This window comes from Meleagris gallopavo, chromosome 10, assembly GCF_905368555.1.
Source record: "Meleagris gallopavo chromosome 10, MGAL_WU_HG_1.1, whole genome shotgun sequence".
NCBI lineage: Eukaryota > Metazoa > Chordata > Aves > Galliformes > Phasianidae > Meleagris > Meleagris gallopavo.
Genome location: NC_139413.1, coordinates 15,336,248 through 15,360,042, shown reverse-complemented (window position 1 = coordinate 15,360,042; position 23,795 = coordinate 15,336,248). Strand labels below are relative to the sequence as shown.

The 23,795-nt window shown below is 37.2% G+C and overlaps 1 protein-coding gene across 3 annotated transcripts in view; it reads left to right on the top strand.

The window, feature by feature from the left end:
- HS2ST1 (heparan sulfate 2-O-sulfotransferase 1) overlaps window positions 1–21,962 on the top strand; it is a 67,130-nt gene extending 45,168 nt beyond the window's left edge. For all 3 annotated transcript variants that reach the window (XM_085231310.1, XM_085231311.1, XM_085231312.1), the window contains 6 exons: window positions 8,348–8,586; window positions 14,790–14,875; window positions 15,660–15,798; window positions 17,830–17,927; window positions 19,154–19,311; window positions 21,155–21,962. In XM_085231310.1, coding sequence (XP_085087436.1) covers window positions 8,348–8,586; window positions 14,790–14,875; window positions 15,660–15,798; window positions 17,830–17,927; window positions 19,154–19,311; window positions 21,155–21,381 — 947 coding nt within the window. In that variant the 3' untranslated portion in view covers window positions 21,382–21,962. The remainder of the gene's footprint in view (window positions 1–8,347; window positions 8,587–14,789; window positions 14,876–15,659; window positions 15,799–17,829; window positions 17,928–19,153; window positions 19,312–21,154) is intronic.
- Window positions 21,963–23,795: the final 1,833 nt, after the last annotated feature.

The following is a 23,795-nucleotide window of genomic DNA, read 5'->3' as shown; positions in this document are numbered from 1 at the left end:
TCACCGAGATGTAGGAGACAGCAAGAAGAATTTTCCAGAGGTAGCGTGAGAACTAATTAATTCAGTGTTCCTTGCAGCTCCAGCATTTAATTCAAAGAGTATGTTTCTACTTTCACTTATTTAAAATGGCTATGATTGAAGTTCCTGCAATGTAATTTTTTGATGAGTTAGTATTGTCAGAGCTTGCCTTTATTCATGCTTAGTTTTTCATCTCCATGTGAGATAAGTCTTTAAACGGGGAGCCTAAGATTAGAATAAAGCTAAGACTGTTCCTGTCAGTCTTTTTTTTTTTTTTTTTTTAATATATAAATACTTAAGCAATATAGGAAAGGAAAGTCTCCCAATTAACAATTTGCAGGTTTTGGGGGAAAATAAAACATACTTCTGATTTGCGTATAAAGCAACCAGAATACAGAATTAAATTGATGTTCTTAAAATGAAGCTAGGGGAAAAAAAACAAAAACAAAAACACAAGATAAATGGTTTTCACAAAGAAAATGGTATAATCATGATCTTATCTAGTCAGTATTTATAACATGTAATTAAAATTAATTCTGTTGTGAATTAACAACAATGGGTTACATTCAGTGTGCAGATTCATTTCTGTTTTTTTCAAAGGACTTTATCAAAATCCTATGCATACATTAAGGTCAGCAATCATGTTTGTCTGTCCATTATTAATTAAGCAAATATATCACAGATATTAAATAGAAATACACTAAGTTTATTTTTGGTCCCCTAATATACTAATATTCCTAATAAAATCTTTGTCAACAATTCTGATTAGAAAGCAGCACTGTTTGTTATTTCCTTTTTTGGCTGCTAGTCCAACTGTCAATATTTTGCTTTCCAGATCAGAATAGTTTAGCTGAGAAGTGCAAAGATAAGCAGGGATGTAAATGTAATATGCTGGAAATAACTGTATTTTTCCAATTAGTTTTGAGTATGATGGTGACTTACTGAGTACAGCACTATCCATACATAGGTGACCTAGGTGACTTTAACAGACATTGTAATGTGGACAAGACTCTTTTGAAGAATGTAAATAATTTTATGTCTAGGGAAAGATTTTATAAAATAAGCAGTCTCTAGACCTTTTTGCTAAATGGAATCAGATGATCTATATTGATCTGGCTTTCTTTTTGTTTGAATTGTATTTTGCTTTGAAGGAGTGAAGTTCACATTTCTGTTGTGAAACACTTATGAGAACCATATCCATATATAAAGAGGTTCCATTAACTTTTCTTGCGAACACTGAAGACTTGTGTTACAATAAGATGCTAGGTGAGAGCAGGCCCCAATCCTGTATATCAAGGAAGTGCATGGTCAGAATGTAATCTGGAAGTACTCAGTGTATTAACTGCATTTGTAAGGATATTAAAAAAAAAAAGCAGAAAAGAAATGAGAAATACGGAGTAGGACTATATTGAATATACTGGATAGTGATTTTACTATTTTTTTGTTTTTTATATCAAACACTTTATGTCACACTAATCTATGTTCTTCTACCAATGTGTTCAAAATAAAGCTGGCAAAAAAACTATCTTGAAATTAAATGATGAGTATTAAATGCTAATGAAGCCATAGCAGGTCTTTCAGCATCACTGCTTCTAATTTTCTCACAGCTGCTGCATTAGATGTTATTTAATGATCCCAGTTCCTAACTGGAGTTACCTCCTTGCTGCTCCATGTTGGCTGGTTGGTTGGTTTGGTTTTATCTGTTTTGTTGGGTGATGGTGGTTGTTGTTTGTTATTGTTTTGTTATTTTCTTGGTGTTTTTTTTTGTTGTTGTTTTTTTCCCCTTTGCCAATCTCCATTGAGCACCATGTGCATTTTTTGGAGTCTGAATAACAGTTATTTTCTGTCTGGACTGTTCTTCTTTCTTCTGATCTAAATATGCATTAACGGCTATTAAATAGTTGTTTTTTTTTTTTTTTTTTTTTTTAGTTTTAATTGTTCACTAAACTACTACTGCTTACAGCAACTGATCTTTCATATCTGTGCCTTACTGGAGAAAACCAGCTGTAAAGCAGTTTGTAGAATGAATTATTGGAATCTCTCAGTACCAATAACTGGATTGTCAGAACAGGAGGGAAAAGTTGGAGTTTTGTCCTGACTCAAATTCAATGCTTATAATAGTACCAGAAAATTTACTGGAAGTTTTATGCTCTGTCTCTCTTCTTTTGTGTGCTCTGTGTGTGGTCTTCGCTTTCTGTAGCTCAGAACCAGGCTCAGAGCACACGTGTGGGGCCTGTCCTGGGACTGGAGTGTGCGCTTCATTCTTGTTGTATTGGCTTCACCGCTGTAAAGTCTGTCAGCTCAGAATGATAAGCAGAGACACTTTGTAAGACTAACAACACCCTTGCTCTTTTTTTACGTATTTTTACATATGTTAATGAGGATCAGAGTGGTTAGTAACAGTTTCAAGAATGGTCACTGAGATGTACTTGCAAGGAGTCACTGGGACATGAGAGAACCTGAGACCCAGGACTTGGTGCTGGGCACCGCTGCTCCTGGAGCACAGTGTGCTGGTGCCCTGCTGAAGCCCTGCTTCACCCACTGTTGTCTTTGAGAGCAATGAACTTTCATCCATGTTTAATGAAGAGACAGCAGGCCTCGTGGTGTGTTTTACAGAGAAAAAGGAAGTCAAAGTATTTTGGGCAGGCCTTCAGTTTCACATTAGTATGTGAGGCATGGAGTTTCTGAAGAACCAAAGTGGTGGTTGTGCTGTTGGTAAGACTTAAAACTAGAGCAGAATAGAGCTACTATTCCTAAAGGTCTTTGTAAGTGTTTCTTTGTTATTACTGATACCTTGAGCACATTTAACTTCAGGGTTTTTATATTAATCTATATTTCTCATGTAGTTTTAATTGGCTATAGTGACAGAAACCCTCCATGGCCATAAATTGTCATAGCACCATTGATTCTTTCTTCCTTCTCCATCCCCAAAGTATTGGTATCCACATGCAGCAGTGCTGCTCCACTTTATGAAAGCAGTGTGCTACTCAACAGCTCCCAGAGGAGCCACATTTCAGTGGAAGAGGAAGGCTACATGCTATGTGTATATAATTTGGAAAGTGAATCAGAACATTAACTTCGCTACATAATTATGGATAATTTTTAAGCTGGTGTTCAGTTTTCATTCTTCATCAGAAAAGAATGAAGTCAATATTGAGTAGGTTTTTGGTTCTGCTCTGGTTCCGTATTTAGGCCAATGAAGTGCTTAATGCAGCTATTGGGCAGGGAAACCGCTTGAGAGCTGTCGGTGCCTCAGGCTGCCAGCTGCTTGGCTAATTGGCCTGAGAACAGAGCAAGAACAGAGCTGAAACACCAGGTCAGATGCCTTCAATATTGCTTCCTACCTGAAGAAAGTTGCTTACTGGTTTAAAGTGGTATCCAGAGTCAGAGATACACCAGCGATGTTTGCTCTGGGGCGGTGCCAGCATCACTGGTACTGACGTGTGGAAGTAAGTTTAATCTTCATCTTTCATCTTTTTGTTCCATTGGCAGATGCTCTGTCCCTGGAGACTTTCAAGATGAGCCTGGATAAGGTCCTGTTCATCTAGTAGGAATAGATGGTCTTCAGAGGTCCCTTCTAACTCTAAGGATTCTATGACTCTATGAAGATTGCTGAGCTAAAATTTATTTCAAGACTGAGTCTTTCCTCTTCTGACTGGGGGGCTTTCCACTAGGATGTGTGGCAAGCACATGAAAGATACTCAGGAGAGCTTTGATAATATCTATGGACACATGCAAAATGAAAGTAGACATAAAGGACAAAGAATATCATCTGTGGAAGTAGGGTGTGTGCTCTGAATTATTCCTCCAGATACTTAATTAACTTCAGTTTGACAGTTACCAAGGCTCAAAATTTGTTTTTTATCAAACGCTAAGTAAGGGCTAAGATACAGGGAGATAAATGAGTTTCCGGTTTTTGCAGATTTTCTTGTTGAGAAGTCCCAGGAGGTTCTGGTGCTTTAGTGAGAAATGACTAGTTTAAGATGTTTAGTTTTGCTAGCCTTTAGTTTGTTGGGATCTGTGCTGCTCTATTTTATTCACGAAGATTTTATTTTGTATGCAGTTAACACTTGGATTTGCAGTAAATGCTAATAGGCTGTTTTTAAGACATTAATCTGTTTGAATGTGCAAGGAATTTAGGCAAATAACAGCTTCTGATACAGTAATTTGTTTCTGTAGTTATTTAAAACTGTTTAGTTTGATTTTCAGATAATTTTATTAGAATATAGAGACTTATTACATTTTCACAGGTGGTTTTCTTAGCTGAGACCTTAAGAGAACAGGTCTAAGCAATCAAACTTTGTCTACCCATTTCTCTCTGTATTATTTTTGTACTAATAACTTTGAAACCTGTTGACAAACTGTATTGACTTGAAAGGGCAGAAGTCTTGAAGATAAATCACTTTAGATTTTACCATAATTGGTGGTGGTGTACAGATTTAATGCTGCATCAGTGCTTCTGATGAAGAAGGTATAACTTAGAACTATATGTTATTTGCTGGTAGCATCAGACTGGCAAACCAGCTTACAGTTAGCTGTGGTATTTTCTGCTTTCTGATGATGTCCCAAGATACTCAAGTCATGAGAAGATGCTGTCAGTTACAGAAATGGGATAAGAAAGAATTTTGAAGGAGATGTAAACTAATGGATGAGAAGACGAGTTTGTTCTGTTGTTTACATGGAAGCTGTTGCCACTAACTGAAGACTTTCTGCAAATAATTCACTGTCTGGTGAACTACAAGTGTAGCAGCCCTTTATACACTGATCATGTATACAATTTGCCTGTGTGCAAATTGTCTATGAAATGGATGAAAGCTTGCATGTAGGACAACTGCAGATGATGGAACTGTGCTTTTCAACACATTACAGAAATATTATTTCAGTGACCCTAAAGAGGCAGTAATAAAATAGCTCATCAAGATAAAACAGAATGTTTTGTGTCTTGAAATTATCATGCATTATATTACTATGAAAATCTGTGTCTTGTATTCAAAGTATCACTTGCTGAAATGCCATTTATCTTTTTTAATAAATGTAGAAAATTAGTGTAAAACTTAGGGATGACAGTCTTAACCCAGTTTAGGCATTTCACTCTTCATAACTTTGCCTAGCTGTTTTTCTTACAGAGTCAGTTTTAAATAGAATAGAGTTAAAGCAATGAGACTAGAGTACATCATTTTGTCCACTGCTTTTCTGATAGAAAAAAAATGACCTAATCTGATTTTTCTAAAATTGATTTTGGTGAAACCAATCTAACCCTATGTAGACAAGCTCTCAAAATCAAAGTTGAATTTGCACGGTTGTAATATAAGGAGGTTTCTGGTAAATAAAATATATTTAATAAACACCTAGCATCTTCTTCCTCCCTATCTTTCACATGTGAAAAGTTGTTAAAGCATACATCGTGTTTTCTACCATACTTCTAAAACACTTAAGCAGTGTTCATGTTTCAACCATTACAGGGTGATAGAAGAGTAAAGAAGGAGTTGATGGACATTTGGTTAACTGCTTTAATTTCTCTAACTCCTGATTAATACAGTTATCTCAAAGACTGTTCTGAGCTGCATGTTACCATTTCTAGATCTCTTCCCACACCCATGTTTACTGATGTAGATGAAATGTGTGCCATTTTAACAAGTAAACAGTGTTTTTAGGATGTAGCAAAAAAAGCTTCCTGACTTCATAGGAAAAACTGCCATCACTTTTCATGACTGGAAAAAAAAATCACCTGTTTTTATACAATTTGCAGCTTTCTTCCTTCAGTTATTAATAATAGACTACAGTGAGATGGACTCTTGGGATGGACTGTCAGACAGATGCTTTCTAGGGTCTCATCTGCTTCTCACTGCCTCTAGCCTCCCTTGCCCCTTTGGCAGTTTATACCCTGTGTTTCATCTCTGCCTTTGGTTTTATCAAAGAGACGATTTCCGTTCTTCACCATAAAAATTAGTTTTCTTGCTAGTTGGAAGTTTAAAACCTACCTTTTTCTCTGATAATACAACTGTGTACTTAGTATTTGTGGAAGTTCTTCTATAGGTTCTTGCTTTCCCCTCTCACATTGCAAAGCTTAAGATGATTGCATGCTAATTGTGTGCTACTGTGTACACCATAACATTGTGTACAATTATGACCTTTCTATTTTTATATATAGCCTTTACAGTTCACTTATCACACTAATTCTTGAGTTGTGATTTCAACTATTTCAATAGAGGAATACTTATCATCACGTCAATTTCTTGCATCTTTTGGCTTTCTATATAAAATATATTGCATATAAAACTGCAAGTTCTCCTCAGCACCCTGGAGCCTTATTGGCACTGCAGTTCTGTGCCGTTATCTAGCTGAGATTTTCTGGAATAGAAAACAGAAATGAAATGTTTCATTTCCACCTTTCTAGGTGGCAGATACATCCACACAGCCCTGGGGCATCCATGCAGCTCAGTATGCCTCCCTACCAAACTTCTCCATACCAGTAACTGTTAGAAGAGCTGCTGCTTACTTCTCTTGGTAGCCATCTCCAGTGAGATCAAAGCCTGGTCTGTTGCCTCATCTTTCCAAAACTGGACGTTTGCCAGCAGTGATGGGAGAAGTAACAAATGAGAAAGGAAGGAGTAAAAACTGTGACTAGTGTAGTGGGGAGCAACAGATGTCGCATAGAAAATTGAGAGATGCTCAATAAGCATTTTCTACAAACATTTTCATACCGATGTGACTTAGTTATGGGGTGTGAGAGACGAGCATATGAAGAGGTTTAAGCTTTGAAGCTTTTCAGACAGATGGAAGTTTGTGGTTGAAGACAATTTATGTGGAATTATAGGGTAGTGGTGTTCACAGCTTAAAGATTCCATTTTAAAGTGATTTTGAAGTGATTTCATGTTGTAATTAAAGAGTCATGGTGAAAGAAAACACAAGGAGCTGAGTTATGGAAAGCAAGGGAAGTAAAGGCTGGTAGCTGCTGCTGCAAAGTGTGTCATCCAGAAGAGCTGCACCATGGATAAGAATATAATACAGGGGATTACATGTTACTTTTGTGATACAGACCTCGGACTGCACTGCTGGCCTACACAGATTTTCTTGAATGCATTATTAAAAGCAATATTACAATAAATGAATCAGAGAAGTTGCTTTGATATCTGTATTACAAAGTATATTACAGTATATGCTTATCTAGGACAGGACAAAGCTGTGTCTGAATCAGCACAAAGTATTTAATATTCAGCAGCAGAAAAAAAAAGCTCTAATACCCTTTTTTTCTTTTTTACAAATAGATTTTTAGCACTTGAAGCAAATTCAGTTACTCAGTGTCACTCTTTATATAAAAGGTTAATTTGTAATGCACTCACCTTGCCATAGCTTGCTTTTTCCACCTTTCTTCCTTGTCCACTATTTGGTGTATATCAGTACTGAAATCACTTTTCTCATTGATGAAAACTGTTCCATAAGCATCTGTGAACTTGATATCAGAAAAGCCAGTGGAAATTTGGAAAACAGTTTATTCTGTAAACAAGCTTTGCACTTGGGGCTCATGCTATACTATCAAAAAACATTGATTTAATCTGAATTCCAGCTCCTCTCTACAGTTAATTGACTAAATCTGTAGCACTAGTATTCTACTCGTTTTGGAAAATTCATCCAGGTTGCTTGAGTTATCCCTTTTGTTATAGTTTTTAAATAGTGGATAGAAATTATTTGAGATACTGTATAATCAATGGATATACAAATGGTATATGTATATCCATGAGCTTGGCTAATGTAATTTATATTGGAGTAATGAGAGAACATCACTCACCCTATCCTGGGCTCGCAAGATGGACTCCAGTGGAGTGGATCTCCAGAGAGATCCTTCCCCACTGGCAGTCAGCTCTTAAATGGGTCAGGAGAGATGGAGCCAGGCTCCACCCCTTCCTGCAACACAGGTGATTTGCCTTCACCTGTGCTCCCGTGGCTGACTCATTGCTCGCCTCAGGTGATCAATCAGAGGTTCAGGCTGTGATTCAGCAGCCCCATACAGATACTTTGGAGATTTGGTAGCGCATAGCAGACATTTTCCTTAAAGGTTTTGGCTTTCAGTAGCTTTTACATGAGTCATAGAATATGGGATGCATTCCCTAAGCATATTGTTTTCCAGCCTGTCAGACTATCTCACCTTTCATCTTTTGTATATTTTATAGATTTCTCACATCAAATGCGTCAGAAATACATATAACAGCACACGTTTCCTTTATTGCTGGGGCAGTGTCACTTTGCACAGTGTTATTTGCCTTCTACAGTTTGAACTTCAGAACTGTCAGTCTTTATATTGAAATTTTGCATTTGTCATCCTTAACAGAAAGGGCTATTGCAAGACATGAAGTCAGAGAGATAGAACAACGTCATACAGCAGATGGCCCCCGACAAGATGTGACACTGGATGAAGAAGATGATGTGGTGATTATTTACAATAGAGTACCTAAGACTGCCAGCACATCCTTCACAAATATTGCCTATGATCTTTGTGCAAAGAACAGATACCATGTTCTACATATCAATACAACCAAAAATAATCCTGTTATGTCTCTGCAAGATCAGGTAAGCAGCTGCATTTGGGATGGTTCTATTAAGCAGGTGGAAAGCATAGAAAACTTTTTTAGCTATTGTAATCGTACGAGATCTGATGGAATCAATTTTGATATCATGTTTTCCAATATAAATGGAGCTTAACATGTTTATTTTTATTTTTTGTAGAGAAGAATTAAATAATAGGTTTAGTATTTGCTGTGCTGCTGGAGGTGGTAAGTACCTGTTTATAGGAGAAAAGCTAAGCTAAAAAGAGACATAGCTATGGAAGTCTTGACCTTTGTTTTATAGCTGTGTGTAGTGCATTACTGCATTGTCTGCCTTTTGGCTCTTTAATAATATTTGCCTGTCATCTCCATCTGCAATGCATGCAGTCTTAAGTGCTCTCCTTTGCATAGTGCGGGTGCTGTGCTGTGCTGTGCTGTCAGGGCTGCACTGCTTCTTTGATCAGGTCTGGTCAGGTCTTGCAGGTGACAAAACGCAGGTAGGAAGATGTGGCTGTGAAGAGACACTGTAAATGGGTCACTTCGTACTCGCTTAGAGCTCTAAACTAAACTCGTGGCAGTCTCAGGTTGGAATTGATCATGGCTTCTGCTGCATCATATGATGAGTACTTAAAAAAGATGATGATGGAGGGGATGAATGCTGCATTTTTCTTGTACATAGGTTTTTTGTTTTTATGTTTTAAAATATTTCCTTGCTCATCCTGACTCACATGCAGGGAAACTAAGTCAAAGGTCTGAAACATCTCTGTCCTTGTCCCTGTCCATAAAGCAAATGTTGCCAAACTCTCGGTATGTGCTGCCCATCGTGTGCCTATTGCCTTAAGTTGATATGCAGCAGCAGCAGGAGCTGTTCTGCATTGCAGCATGTCAGCACTGAGGCTTCCAGCTCCTTTAAGTGCGTGCCTACAGGCAGGAGTACTTGAAACAGCTGCTGTAGTCTGGAGGAGGGGGAAACAGATGGCAATGGGCCCTCCACTCTCTGTTCTCTATGGCAGAGAAAGAGATATGAGCATGGGGGCACAGGCTGTAGTTGAGGTGGGAATGGGCATCTGTTTTGTGGTGTTGGTGTTGTGTCACTGTTGGTTCTTGCTGTTGTGAATTTTTTTTCCTGAAGTACGCAGGTGATATTGTGATTAAATCAGGCAGTCATCATGCCCACTGTGTGGAGCAAGTGCTTAAGACCCGTGCCCCAAGAGCAGAGTTAACATACCACGTTCATCAGTACCACTTGGTTGAGTCATTAGGTACATCACCAGCAGTGATGTGGACGCAGCATAGAGGCAGAATCATTTTTACTGGCAATACTGTTTGTTAAGCAAGTATCTCCCAGAGCAAGGTGAAGACTATTTTAGGCTGACGTAAATAAATTAGTAAAATAGTAAACCTTCTGGTATGTGCTATTTCTGCACTGCTTTTTCCAAACTATTCTAGTTCTGTTACAGATTTTAAGTTCTCTGCCCATATGTGAAACCTTTACTTCTTGAATGCAATCTGGGAAAGATGACTACTTAAAATTCACTCCAAATATAAACTGTATCTGTTTTGTGGTAATCTCACAAAAGTCCCCAACACATCCATTTTAGTTTCTCAACAGTGCTCCTTTCTTGCAGCTTGTCTGAAAGCAGGATCCTGGGATCTGCCCTCTTTTCATAGATTGGGCTTTTCCTTTCCAGCCAGCTCAGCGCCATATTTGCATTTCTGATCTGTGTTCAATAAAATGAAGTAATTGGATTTTTTTGCTTGTATGTTTCAGTACTAGTACTTTTTTCCATACAAGTATTGTAATGGCTAACTGGATGTCATACCAGTCACACAAAGTTCTGCTTCTTTGTTATATGGTAAAATTGTCATCTAATAGATTTAAAACTAAATTACTTTTTTATCTTGCAGCATGTATTCTTGATATATTATCAGAAAAAGGGAGCACGGGGACACATTTTTTTGGTGCTGTTGTTGTGAACGTACAAAAACATGGTAGAATTATCCCACATTTCGTTACTTTAACATGCTGTTTATAGTTCTTCAGTATTTTATCTTGTGCAGTTTCTCCCCATTTTTCTCAATAGGGCAAGCTGAAAACATATAATCTTACTTCCTGATGTATTCCAAAGTGGTGGCCTCTCAGAAGATAGTGCATTTGTACTGACTTTAGTAATATGTGTTTCCTTTACTGGTGCAGGTTTCAACGACTGTCAGAAGTGGAAGAGAAGGGCAGTCTGTTAGATGTGGAAGTATTGTGCTGTGAAATATCGGGTGCTGAGCATTTAAGAATGGGCTGGTGCACACCAGTGACCACTGCTGCACACATGCCAGGTGTATTTTTCCTTCTTAGGAAGAGCTGTTTGTGCCAGATAGGATTCCCAGCCATTTACCATGGCTGGGCTGGTCACTTCCCGTCTTTTCAGCATCTCATAGAATTGCTTCTCAGCTGCCCTTGTCTTGATCTTGTCATTTTCCATGGCACTCAGCCAAGGCTGTGCTGCTGGTGTCTCTCCAGTGTTCCCGACCCGCTACTTCAGAGGTGACTGCAAGTTGTTAGCTTGGAGAGCTAAGCTACCAGTGCCTTCCCAGAAGGATTCCAACTCAGGAATCCCATTGTGCCTGGTCTTGAAATCTAAATCAGGTTTCTTGTACTGGAGACACTGCTTGCAGTCTTTCTTGAAAACTTTTTCTACTCAAACTTTTGTGGGGGGGAAATTCTCACATGTCCTTAGCAGTCTTGTGATGTTTATCATCATCAATTATTTGTATATTAAGTCAGTTATTTTGCTATTGACAAGTCTATCATAAGATGAAGTGAAAAGCTGGAGAATTTTCAGTATCCAAAGATCCACACGGTACCAGGCCATAGGTAAGGTGTTCAGGATAGGTGTGTGTGCCAGCCTGTAGATATGATTAACTGATGGAAACTGGTGGACAGAGATGATGGTTTACAACACCACTTTGGATTGCATGCACAGATTTTGCTTGGCTTTTTGCTCAGACCAAGTATGCTGGTTTTTTTTTTTTCTTCTTTCTCACTGGGACTTGCTTTAAATTCTTATCGTCCTAGAAACTGAATGCATTTAACTTACCTTTCAGGACATCTTACGCCCCCAGAGTACTTTTGATCTGGCTTTTTAATTCAGTGAAGCTCAGCCGATTTCTCACTTACTGAAAGCTGTGAAGCAACTTTGTAGCTGATTATATAAAAGCCCCATGAAACAGCTTCACAGGAATTCCATTCACATCTATCTGAACTTTAAAGTAACCTCCAATTTTATTCACTTCGGTTCAGTCTCTTGAAAGCTGCAGTATCTGCTAAGCCCTGAAAAGAAAAATAATTTTTTTTTTTAAATAAAATATCATACTTAACAGCAAGAATCAGCAAGCCATATTTATCTCTGCCCTAAAAATGTGTGAATCTAGACTCGTTAGAATCATCATAGACTTGTTAGGCTGTGGCCTGGAACAGTTCTGACTTCTGGAAGGCTGCAAACTATGGAAAGAAGGGAAAAGGCATCTCTTGCCTGCAGGCTAGGTATAGGTGTTGAAAACTTGCATTCTCAGAGGCACTGTGTGTTGCTTGTCTGTATCTTAAGGCAGATGTAAATGTCACATAAAACCTCCTAGCCTTACTGTTAGCTATGCTGGCTCTAGTGCTAAAGCTAATAAAAGGCTAGAACATCCGCTCAGGTCTCTTGTTGTACTACAGAAATTGTAATTTCTTCTGCAATAACCCTGCTCTGTGATCATAAAAAAATATTTCCTTAGCAAAGACATTCTAAGGCAAATGTGTTTTGTTTTTTAAAGAAGGATTACTGGCACGTATAAGGTAAGATACCAGATGGTAGACCAGAGATCTAAGATACAAGTGACCCTTGGGAATTTGCAGTTAACATTTTTCTGTGTCTGGTATGAACTGAAATCTAGCTGGTACATCAGAAAACTTGTTCATGGAAGCATAATTAAAATGAGTCCTTTTACTTGCATGCCAAATTATACAAAATACATAATATAACTGATTATCTTGCAGAATTGTAGCAACTAACTGATATTTTGGGTCCTGGGGGGGGATGATAATGTGCACTGAAGAAACTTCTTGAGGCTCTCCATTAAAAATATCTTGTCTTTAATCTTAGAAAGGTGTCATCAATGAAAGTAGGGTTTGTTTCAGTAGTAGCATCGGTAGTTCAGCTGAATTCAAACTGGCATAACTATATTATCATACCTGCTGCAGACAAAACAAGGCTGAAAGCCAGTGCAGTTTATAAAACACCATTGTATAATGTTGTGCAGTGTTTTTCAGATAGATTTACTGTAGTTTTTCATGTGCAATATATGGTTTAAATTGTGAAATGCCACAGACTGTGAAACTTGTGCACTGAAAATTAGTACTGTGTGTTATTAAAAACTGATATCCATTTGTTTTACCTGAGTCCAAGAGTCAGTGTTTGAGGAAACAAGTAAATGATTATCAACCATGTTAAGTCCTTGATTGCAATTTTTGCACTTCTGAGGAACCAGTAACAGTCCAGTCCTAGCTTTTGAAATCTTCATTGGTTTGTGTTTTTTTCATGTTTTTGTGACTCTTTGAATCCACATAGGTCTCTCCAAAAGTAATGCTCCCTATTTATTTCCATGGAAACAAGAATAAATGTGAAAAGCACAATAACACTATTTGATAGAGCAAACTATGGTCTGTAAAACACTATTAACACAGATACCACCATTAGCTGTGCATTTTCATGAGCAATGAACAAGAGCCTGCATGCTGTGCTTGTAAAAATGAGCATCAGTGGAGGTGGCCTGCTGTCACCACTGCTGGAACACACCACCCACTGCCTCACTGTGCCCACATCCACTGTTTGGTCTCCATCAGTGTTCAGCAAGTGGTGATGAATGTCAGTGGGTGCTTTTTTTTCCTCGTGGACAAATTCAGTGACACACCTTTGCTTCATCCATGCCTCCATGTCAGACACCATTCTGTCCGACTGCCTCTCTGCTGCCATCTGTCACACAGCAACAAACTATAATGGGGTATTGGTGGGAAGTCTTAACCTCTACTGCTGTGCCACCAACATTCACCTCTGACACTGTGGGTCAGCATAATAAAACAGGAAGCATTACTTCTGGAGAAGCTCTCATATTACACCTTAGAAAGGGTGTTAATGTGTTGTCTTGAGCTCTCAAACTTCTGTTTTATGACTTTGTTTTTCTTTTGACCTCAGTATCATTCTAATTTGTGCACTGTATAACAAAGAAGATACTATAGATACATGGGGGAACAAAGATCTGTCTTCCAGTTTTCACCTTCAGAAATGGTGTAGCATCATCATACAGATTGAGCAGTACAACTTTACTTTTTTTATTATCCAATTCACTAGTTTTAAAATAATTTTCAGAGCTAAATGCTTTAATGGTAAAATATTCTGCTCACATGATAAAGGCAAGCTATATCAGGATTTGTTATGTCCCACTTAATCATATTTTCTGCTTTGGGACATATTTTGGGTGTTTTTACCTTTGTAATGTAAAGCTGTTTCTGTTTTTTATTATGTTTACTGGTACTGGCTCTATCAGCCTTTGTTTAAGGGCTAATTCGTACTGTAACATGGAAGTTTCGCTGAGAAACAAAACTTGAAGTAACTATTCAAGGTGATAAACTGTAGATCTAATTTACTTTTTATAAATCTACAGAATTTCTGGATTACTCATGAATTGCATTTGGGAGAGGAAGCAAATAAACCATCAGATTTGTTTCACGTGTCCCAGTAAAATAGGTCTAAGAAAATGTTTGTAAATGTGGGATGCTGTTACTTGAAGAAATGAATACAGGCCAAATGATTCCATCAAAGCTATATTTGCATTTATGCAAGTCAACAAAATTCTGCATTCCTCTCAAATTACAAATAAGAGAGACTGACAAAAAATTGTTTGCATTGTTAATTTTGTTATAGCATTTATTGAATTGCTCTTATGCTGGCTGTATGCTGCTTTTGCTTAGTTTCAGATCATTAAATTGGGATTATCTAAAATGAGTCATATGTATGCTTGCAGAAGAGTCGAACTTTATTTGGCACAAATTATTTCAAAATATTTCAAAGTTACTTTAGACTGTTCTTCTAATGCATCGTAAGCTTTTACTTAAAATAACAAGATGCCCCAACTGTGTTAGGCGTAGCTTAATGTGTTCCAGCTGCACAGAAAATCTGCTGTCTGCTTTTACAGGTTCGATTTGTGAAGAATGTGACTTCCTGGAAGGAAATGAAACCAGGATTTTACCATGGACATGTATCTTATTTGGACTTTGCAAAGTATGTTACCACTAATTTATCTGTAGTGCAGCCGTTTGGCTCCATCTGGGATATTGCTGCCCTCTAGCGATGGAAATCTGACAAGTGCTACATTTCCTTGGATGAGCAGTAGTTAGTTGGGATTTTCACAGGTGGCTGGTCTTTCTCTTGTGTCCTGTGAGCTTACCAACTCATTTCATCAAGCTTCCAGTTTGTGCCAGTAAATAAAAGTTAGCATAGGTAGATATCTGAGGAAAAAGAAATATCTTTGATAGAGAAATCAGTATGATTACAGACATTGCCTTAAGCTCATATTTAATAAGCAGAGCCATACAGAATCAGCCCTGGTAATGGGTGGGCTCAGAGTTGTCCCTCTGCTGCCAAGAGTTCATGTCTTTTCCAGCTGGAGCCCGGCCAGGAGGGCCCTTCCTCACTGCAGTGTGGGTTGGCAGGGCAGCAGCAGGAGGCAGGAGTTCAGTACCGAATGTCTATTTATCATTAACAAATTCATAGAGGCATTTCTAGAGTCAGGATAGTTTTGCAAATGCTTGGTATCTGTTCTGCAAGAATATTTCCATTTTGTTTCATTAAATAAATAAAAAAAATCACTGAGAACTGAAATTGAACTGACTTTCACATCCACCTTCCTGTACTGGGGGGTGGGAGGAACAAGCATTAAACTTCCTCTCACAAGCATCTGCTCTGTAGATAGATTTCCGTTGTGTTATAGAGGCTGACACCTAAGTATTTGACGAGAAGGTTTGATTTCACTTTAAAAGACTTTTTTCCCCCTCTTTTACTTTAGATTTGGCGTTAAAAAGAAACCAATTTACATAAACGTCATAAGAGATCCCATAGAACGACTGGTTTCTTACTATTACTTTCTGCGCTTTGGAGACGATTACAGACCAGGGCTACGAAGGAGAAAGCAGGGGGATAAGAAGGTAAAGTAGATTGTTATGCACGGCGTCCTGACCCAGGACAACGAAAAGCGAAGTACGAAATGCGTGCTGATCCCCTCCCGCCGCTGCCCGGTTCCGCCGTGCCGCTCCCCGGGCTTTGGCGCCCCCTCCTGGCACAGGCGGGAAGCCGGCAGAGCCGTCGTTGAAATGGCGCGCTTTGTTCTGTTCCTCATGTTCTGACACACTGCGTTAATAGTTTTGTTTGCTTGCTTTTTATTTTTATTATTATTTTTTTTTTTGTCACCGACATACAGACATAACTTGTCCTGCAAGCATTTCTAGTTCATTGGAAGTGAACTGATTTAATCTTAGGGCTTCTTTCATTGTCTATTGATTGGGTAAAGCACTTTTCCATAGTGTTTCGATAGAACTGTTACGTAGGCAGACTGTGTCATTTTCACACGTATTAGATAAAAATTCAGTAAATTCAACAACAGACTGATTCAAGTACAGTGTCTGTAACAGTGACTGATGTGTGTTCTGATTCTGTTAAGACAGAAACGATGATAGCTATTCATGTTAAAATTAGCGAAGGTCAAAAATATAGTTTCAACATTCAAATTCATTGTGCCTTTACTAAGTGGCATCTCAATATTCATTTTACCATTAACCTTCCCCATCCGTACCACACCATATATGTGGGAGAATTCTTAATTTTCTTTCTATACTTCTGTACTTGAAAAGTTATACTTTGCTTGGCTCCAAGAACAGAGGCTGTAAAGTATTTCTTAAAGTTTCTGGACGGAACAGTCAAGATATGTATGGAAGAGGAAGTGAGGAAGGGAACTGCTGTATCATCTTTGCTTTCTCTTACACATTCTAACTATAAAATATCCTCCAGGAATAAGCAAGGAAACTATTCTTTTGGTTGGGGCCAGTTCATATTTAGTATATACATTTGTAAGCTGGGAGATGCATTTTAACAATTTAATTTTTAGGTAACGTTGGTGCACTAAATTTTTAATGGTGAATCAGACCAGAATTCCTCTGGAGGACTATTCTAGCGAATGCATACCAATGTCCTGTTTTCCTAGTCAAACTGTGTCTTCATCTGTGATGTGTGACACGTATCAGCTATTTGATACTCAGAGCACAGTGCAGAACAAGACACCACAGGTTGGTTAATCCCTGTTTTGTATGGTATTCTTACATTTTTCACATTACTTTGGGATCTTTACCTCAAAATAAAAGCAAAGGACAAAGGACACTGTCCTTGTTCTAACATGGCAGAATTAAACAAAAGCATTTTTACTTTCCTGGTTTGAATGGAAAATTGTAATTGCACAGAAAAAAATAATCTAAAAACTTGTCTATGTGATCACTTACTAGTTATTAAATTTGAAAAAAAATTATCCCAGGTAAGTAGCTCACATCTTGATTAAAAATATTCTATGATGTTATTTTTTATGCTGACTGAATAAAATACTTAGAAATTCTTTACAGTGCTAATGGAGTTTTTATTGTAACTGTGTTACTGTAATCAAAACTCTTGTGTTACTACAGCTGCCTGCCCATGTCAGTGCTGTTGTTTGGATTGTTTAGTTACCCAGTGAACAACTTTCTTTCACTCCTGATTAGTTCTTTGCCATAATATTTAAAATGTAATAGAACATACTTTAATTTAAAGTAGAAATGGCACAGTGTTCTATGCTCTGAAGATCCAGCTGTTCCAGTATGTGGTGACATTTGTCACTGTATGTTTAGTAACTTCTCTCGTAATGAAAAAATGACAATACTAGCACTTAATGGCTGTTTTTGCTTGTTTTGATAAACAACCTTTGTGAGGGGCACAAGTAAAATCCAGTTGTTATTTCCATTTATAAGGCTTTCCAAATACTATTTTAATTTGGACAATGAGGTCCTCCCAGTAAAATACTGTTTGAGCAAGAATTGAAAAAAGTAGTTTATTTTTTCTTTTGCATTTCTTGTGTTTTTTGGTCCCCATACATCTAGCAGCTAACAAGGTCAAGATGCTTGATACACATACTCAGCTCTGTGTTGTCTCTGTTCCAGACCTTTGATGAATGTGTGGCAGCTGGAGGTTCAGACTGTGCTCCAGAGAAACTTTGGCTTCAAATTCCATTCTTCTGTGGCCACAGCTCCGAGTGCTGGTAAGGAGATAAATGTGGCTTAAGTTAGTTATGTTTGTCACCACTCAAATTTGATTTTAACAAATCTGAATGTGTAGTACAACTGGGGAAAGCATGAAGAACTGGATGCAGTTTAACAGAAGGTACGTTACTAATGTATTTTCTTCTGAAGGCGCTTTGAAAAGCATTTTACTGAAGCAACCTTGCAGTACTTTAAAAAAGCAGTATGTTAAAATACTGTGTCAGCAGTGCCCTGAAGAAAAACAAATGATTTCATTTTTTAAACAATTATTTTTTGTAGATGTGGAGTCTTTAAATTTTTCTGTTCCATCAGGCTACAGTATCTGTCTTTCTGAATGTGGATACCTGGTTCCAGCTGCTAGAGTCTTTGCAGAAGATGAAGTATTTGAGTTCTGGATAAATTTACCTACTTAAACCTCTACCAGACATTCTGTAGTTAATGTTACATAGCAGTAACTGGAAGAAAAGCAAATAGTGTCCATCTGTCAATACTGATGTTTTATAACAATGGCCCAGACTTTAAAGAACTGTTTAGCAAATGAAAATTAGAAAACTGCTTGCTCACATAAAATAATTGCATTCTAGTACTGTAACAGAGAAAATAGTAATATATGAAAAAACAAAACCAACACAAAAATGATTTGAAAGGTTCTGAGTGAAATCAAGGAGAATTATTTATCACAGTTACCGTTCATCCAAATGGAATTAATTTATCATAAGCAAAGCAAGTGATCACTTGGGAAGTCATTTTTCTGTGCCTGTTGGTCAGACAGGTGAACAAGCAGGAAAAGAAAGAAGTATGAACCTATATTTTTCACCTTGACTAGAGCTATAAAAAGAGGAATATGTTAGTTCAATTTCTCTTTGTTGCTCAATAGGGAAGTCCTCCCATTAACTACAGTGACTTTCTAGTACACAATTAGGCTTATAGGATGCAAGAGGGAAGGTGTATTCTTACCAGAATCGTTTGTGGTAACTAATGTGAAAGTGAAGAAAATGCAAATCCTCTGAAAATTGGAGTAGTAGAGACAGTAACCGCATAGCATACACTGAAATTTTAGATGTGAGCACAGACAATAGAAATGGGGAAGGGAAATAAAGGTAGAAATAGTTGGATCTCACCTTTCTTATATAAGAAAGGTCCTGTTATGAAGTAATCTTCATCTAGGGACCAAGGATTGTTGGCTTACATCAGAACTTGTTGTAATTGTCCTCTGCCATTTTAGGAATGTGGGGAGCAGATGGGCTTTGGAACAAGCCAAGTACAACCTGATTAATGAATACTTCCTCGTGGGAGTTACTGAAGAGCTTGAAGATTTCATCATGTTATTGGAGGCAGCTTTGCCCCGGTTCTTCAGGGGTGCCACAGAACTGTACCGGACAGGTATTTAAATGGTTGATTTCTGTATCTCTTTCATCCTCTTATCACTATTTAAAATGTGAATTATTTAAATCTACATAATAGTTTTAAAAGTCCATGAAGTTTGCCTCTCAGCTGAATGATGTTCCTACAAAGAGAGGAACTCTTTAAAGAAAACACTGTCTTATACAATTTGTAATGCTGAAGATTGGGGTAAAAGCAATTGTATCAGGTATGCCACATTTGCAAATCACAGATGCTCAAAATATATACTTAGGAAATTGGGGCAGATGTTTGTCAGAACACTTTTGAAAGGTTGAAGGCTAGAGTTTCAGTTATGTGAAGTGGTTGGTAGTGGAAGATTTCTGTTTCCTAGGAAGCCCTCTTGAAATTCTGTTCTTGGTACAGCCTAGTTAACTGTGCAAAATGAGTTTTGTTTTAGATGGGCTTTCATTTCAAAAACAGCAACAAAAAAGCACCTGCGTTCAAAATGAAAATTCAGATCTTCAAGTAATGAAGTGGGAGAAAAATGAATTTTAAACACAAAAACAGATGTGTTTTGTTCAAGTGGCTTCCTTAAATTTGTTCTATTGCAGGGATTTCAAAAACTGAAGTAAATTCTCTTTAGCTCTAACATTTTTAAAATCAGTCACTGATAATGCAGAAGTTGTTTTGAAGACTGCCTCTGGGTAATTTAGTTAAGGAAGGCTAAGACACAGAGAGCAAAATGATATCACATAAACTGTGAAAAGTTAACATGAAAAATTGTACGCATCGTATTGAGAAACAGTGAGTTTTGTGGAGAACTCTGAATGCTGTTATACAGTGTGTATCATAGGATTTCTGTGTCAGACTGAAGTTCCATACAGCTCATGAATACTTAATTAAATACTTAAAGGTCAGTATCTGGTTTCTGGAGGTGGCCGTTAGTTCACGTCGGCAGAAACTTGTAAGAATATCATCAGGTCCCAACAGTGAGCAAAATGCACTTTGGTGGGTAACTTTTGTTCTTTGGAGAATTATTCTTCCATCAGCTGACTTTTAAAAAGTCCTCAGAAACTTGCCACAGACTGACAAGAATCTTGGGGGTGGGGGAAAGTGTTGAAGAATTCTGACCTGAGTCCTTTCTTCTGTTGAAACTATTTCACATCTTTGATTGACTTTCTTACTTTGCTCTGCACCTTTTGCCAGCACACAAACCACTGTCCTTCACACAGTATTTGCATTTTAGTTCTCTGTGAATTTATTTCTCTCTACATGAAAGCGTTCTCGATGCAAGATTGTTTTGTTTCCCAAAACCATTTGATTACATGGGATACAAAGGTCCAAGTGTTTCTGTCATAATGAGATCACTTTCTGGGAGCTGGCCATGCAACTTATGTAGTATTGACAAATTTAATATAATTAAATTTCATATAAAACAACAGATAGCGCTTCTTAAAGAAAGTACTGCCATCACTTCTGTCATCTTTCTCTAATGAGGGAAGTATCCGGCTCTGCAGTTTGTAAAACTCTTAACATTTGATACCAGATTAACATCTAAATAATTAATTTTGTAGGACTAATCTTGCTCCAAGTACATTATGTGAAGTAATCCTGTTCCTTGAATGAAATGTTCGTTCACTGGGTTTATTAGGCTAAGAAGGAAGAATTGTAAGAACTGATTCAAAATTCATTAACATTTAGTGAGAGACTGCAATGTTCCAGCCCCACATATTATGTTAATAAACTCTGGATTAAGTTGTGTCACTTCTAGTACAGTTTATCAGCATACTGAGCGTGTAAAACTCTGTAAATAAAAGGACTGTTTACATTTTTTCATCATGTGAACTTTGAAGTGAAGTTATTGCTTTCATTTTGCATTTAGGAAAGAAGTCTCATCTTAGGAAAACAACTGAGAAAAAACTTCCCACAAAAGAAACTATTGCCAAGCTACAACAGTCTGAAATCTGGAAAATGGAGAATGAGTTCTATGAATTTGCACTGGAGCAATTTCAGTTTGTCAGAGCACACGCAGTTCGGGAAAAAGATGGAGAATTGTATATCCTGGCTCAAAACTTTTTCTATGAAAAGATTTACCCTAAATCAAACTAAGAACGTAATACTTTTAGATTTACGGACCTAAATCTTTGGTCACATCATCATCTTAGTCCTCAGCCATGGAAACTAGATTGCTTGTTAGACCTCCAAGATGTTTCTCCATAGGTCCGAGAAAAGCGGGCTGTGGATCACCTCCAGGGCGTTGGATACTAACTATGTTGGTAATCCAGAAGCAAAAGCTTCGTGTCTTTTATCTAACTAATACTTTCAGTGGGAGTTAATACCCTTTACCTGAAGAAATCTTCACTTTAATTTGGAGCAATTAACACACAGCAGTTCTAGTTGAAAATATAAAGGAAAAAAAAAAGCTTCTGTTAATGCTCTTTTTTAATTTTCAGAGCAATTTATTTTCATTTATACTTTTGTGAAGAGGAAGTCATTTTTCCCAGCTTTCAACATGGAAATCTTGGTTGTATACTATATGAGTAGTGTTAATAACTGGTTGACATCTGTGCTTTGTTTTTGTCACACGGTATTGATTGGGATAGTTAATCATGTTCTGCTGAGAAATGCTGCTGCCGCTGGAATTGCCCATATTTATATTTGTGGTTTTATTAAAAAGAAATTGCCACTAATTGTTAGTGTTAAAACATCATTTCCACATCAATATTGTAAAAAGTTAAAGAATCAGCAGTGGGATTTTTTGTTGTTGTTGTTCTTTATGCCCACCACCACTTGACCGAGGTTGGGAAAACTGCAAGGAAAGTTGGTTTTGTCTGCAGTTATAGTCAATACTTGCACAGTGGTATAAAAATAACAAAATCAGTATAAAGTTTCTCCATGGATTCTTTGTAATTATTGTAAGCTGAGGTATTGGTGAATCCATATTATGACTCCATTAGTGAGCTGTGGTATGGTTAGGGTTTTCCTACTACTTCAATACTTTTACCTGTAGAATATTTTTACTAAGGTGCTTTATAATGTGTTTTAAAGCATTGCATTTACAAAAGGAGTAAAATGCTGTAAATACTGCTTATTTTATGTATTTGGACCAAAAGGTTTAAAGTAACTAGTTTGAAGTGGTTTTTTTTGCACCAGTTCTGTTACGTGTAAAGTAAAAAGACATCACTTCCTGGTTAACTGTTGGATATTGCTGAAATGCACTTCAGTGACCTCTATGACTTTAAAACTAGAATGTCATCCAGGGATTCTCTTTACAGAAACGTAGCTTTCATCCTTTTGTTATATTAAGAGGAAAAGAAGAAAAACGTGATGTGTAGTCTGGTTGAGAAAGATGCAGTGAACTTGACATAATTGTATTTATGTAACTGCCTTATGTGACTATTGTAAATTTGTGAGTTGCCGTTATTAACAATGTGAAACACCTGGTAGATCAAGTAAATTGAAATTTGAGAACAGATGTTTGGGGCCACTGCATTATAGCAAACGGCAGTGGAGAACTATAAGAATTTGTTTCCTATTGGATTTTCTTAAATACGAGTATTTACACATCTTACACCTGCCTTTTCTTAAAGTGCTTCTCATTGAGTATGATAGGAGAGAAGGCACAGAGGAGACAAAGTTAGGAGTAAAAAAGTGGGGGGGGATTTAAGGTTTTGATTCCTAAGGGATGATGCTGAAGGCTTAGTTTAAAATTACTAAGTGGAGTTTCTTTAGCCAGTTTGTTTTGTAACGACAACAGAAGAAATGGAAAATGGTCTGTGAACTGGGTATTCTGCAGCCAAAAGCAACAGTCCAATAACAGACAGGATAATGAGGGACTGTCAAGTACATCTTGTGTTTTCTTTGTTTTCTTGGATTTTCTTTTTGAATTTCAAAAATAGACCTCATTGTTCTTCCCAAATAATCAGGGAAGTTCCTTCTGGTAGCTTACCATTTATATATAGTGTGAACTCTGCAAAAGATTTCCTTTTCCAGCTCTTTTCAACTGATGTCATTAATAATGCCAACATACTTGAGAATGTGTTCACACATGGAAACATGTATCCTAGCTAAAGGAAGGAGCTGAGGAGTCTTATGTAGGACGTAGCAAATGGAGATCTAAAAACTTTCAAAAAAAAGTTACCGCTTTGTTATAAAATTAAAGAAATATTTATAATCCCAGTGAAGATTATCTACAAAGTGATAGTTCTATTTTAGATGTATTGAGTAAATTGTTTTCCTTCATTATAATTTGGATTGGTTTCCATTCTTGAGTTGACTTCAAAATTTTTCAGAAGAGCACCTTTTTAAGAGAACAGAAGCATTTACTAAGTGAAAATATACAACATTCGCCTAAGTAATGAAAAAGGTATTTATGCAAATATATCTGTATTGACAAGAAAACAGTAGGCAAAGCCTATTTGATATATAGAAGTCTTCTATTTCATAAGCAATTTTAAAAGTTTTTTTTTTTTTTTTTTTTTTCCCCCCCCCCCCCAGGATTTAAGGTTTCTTAGAGGAGTCTT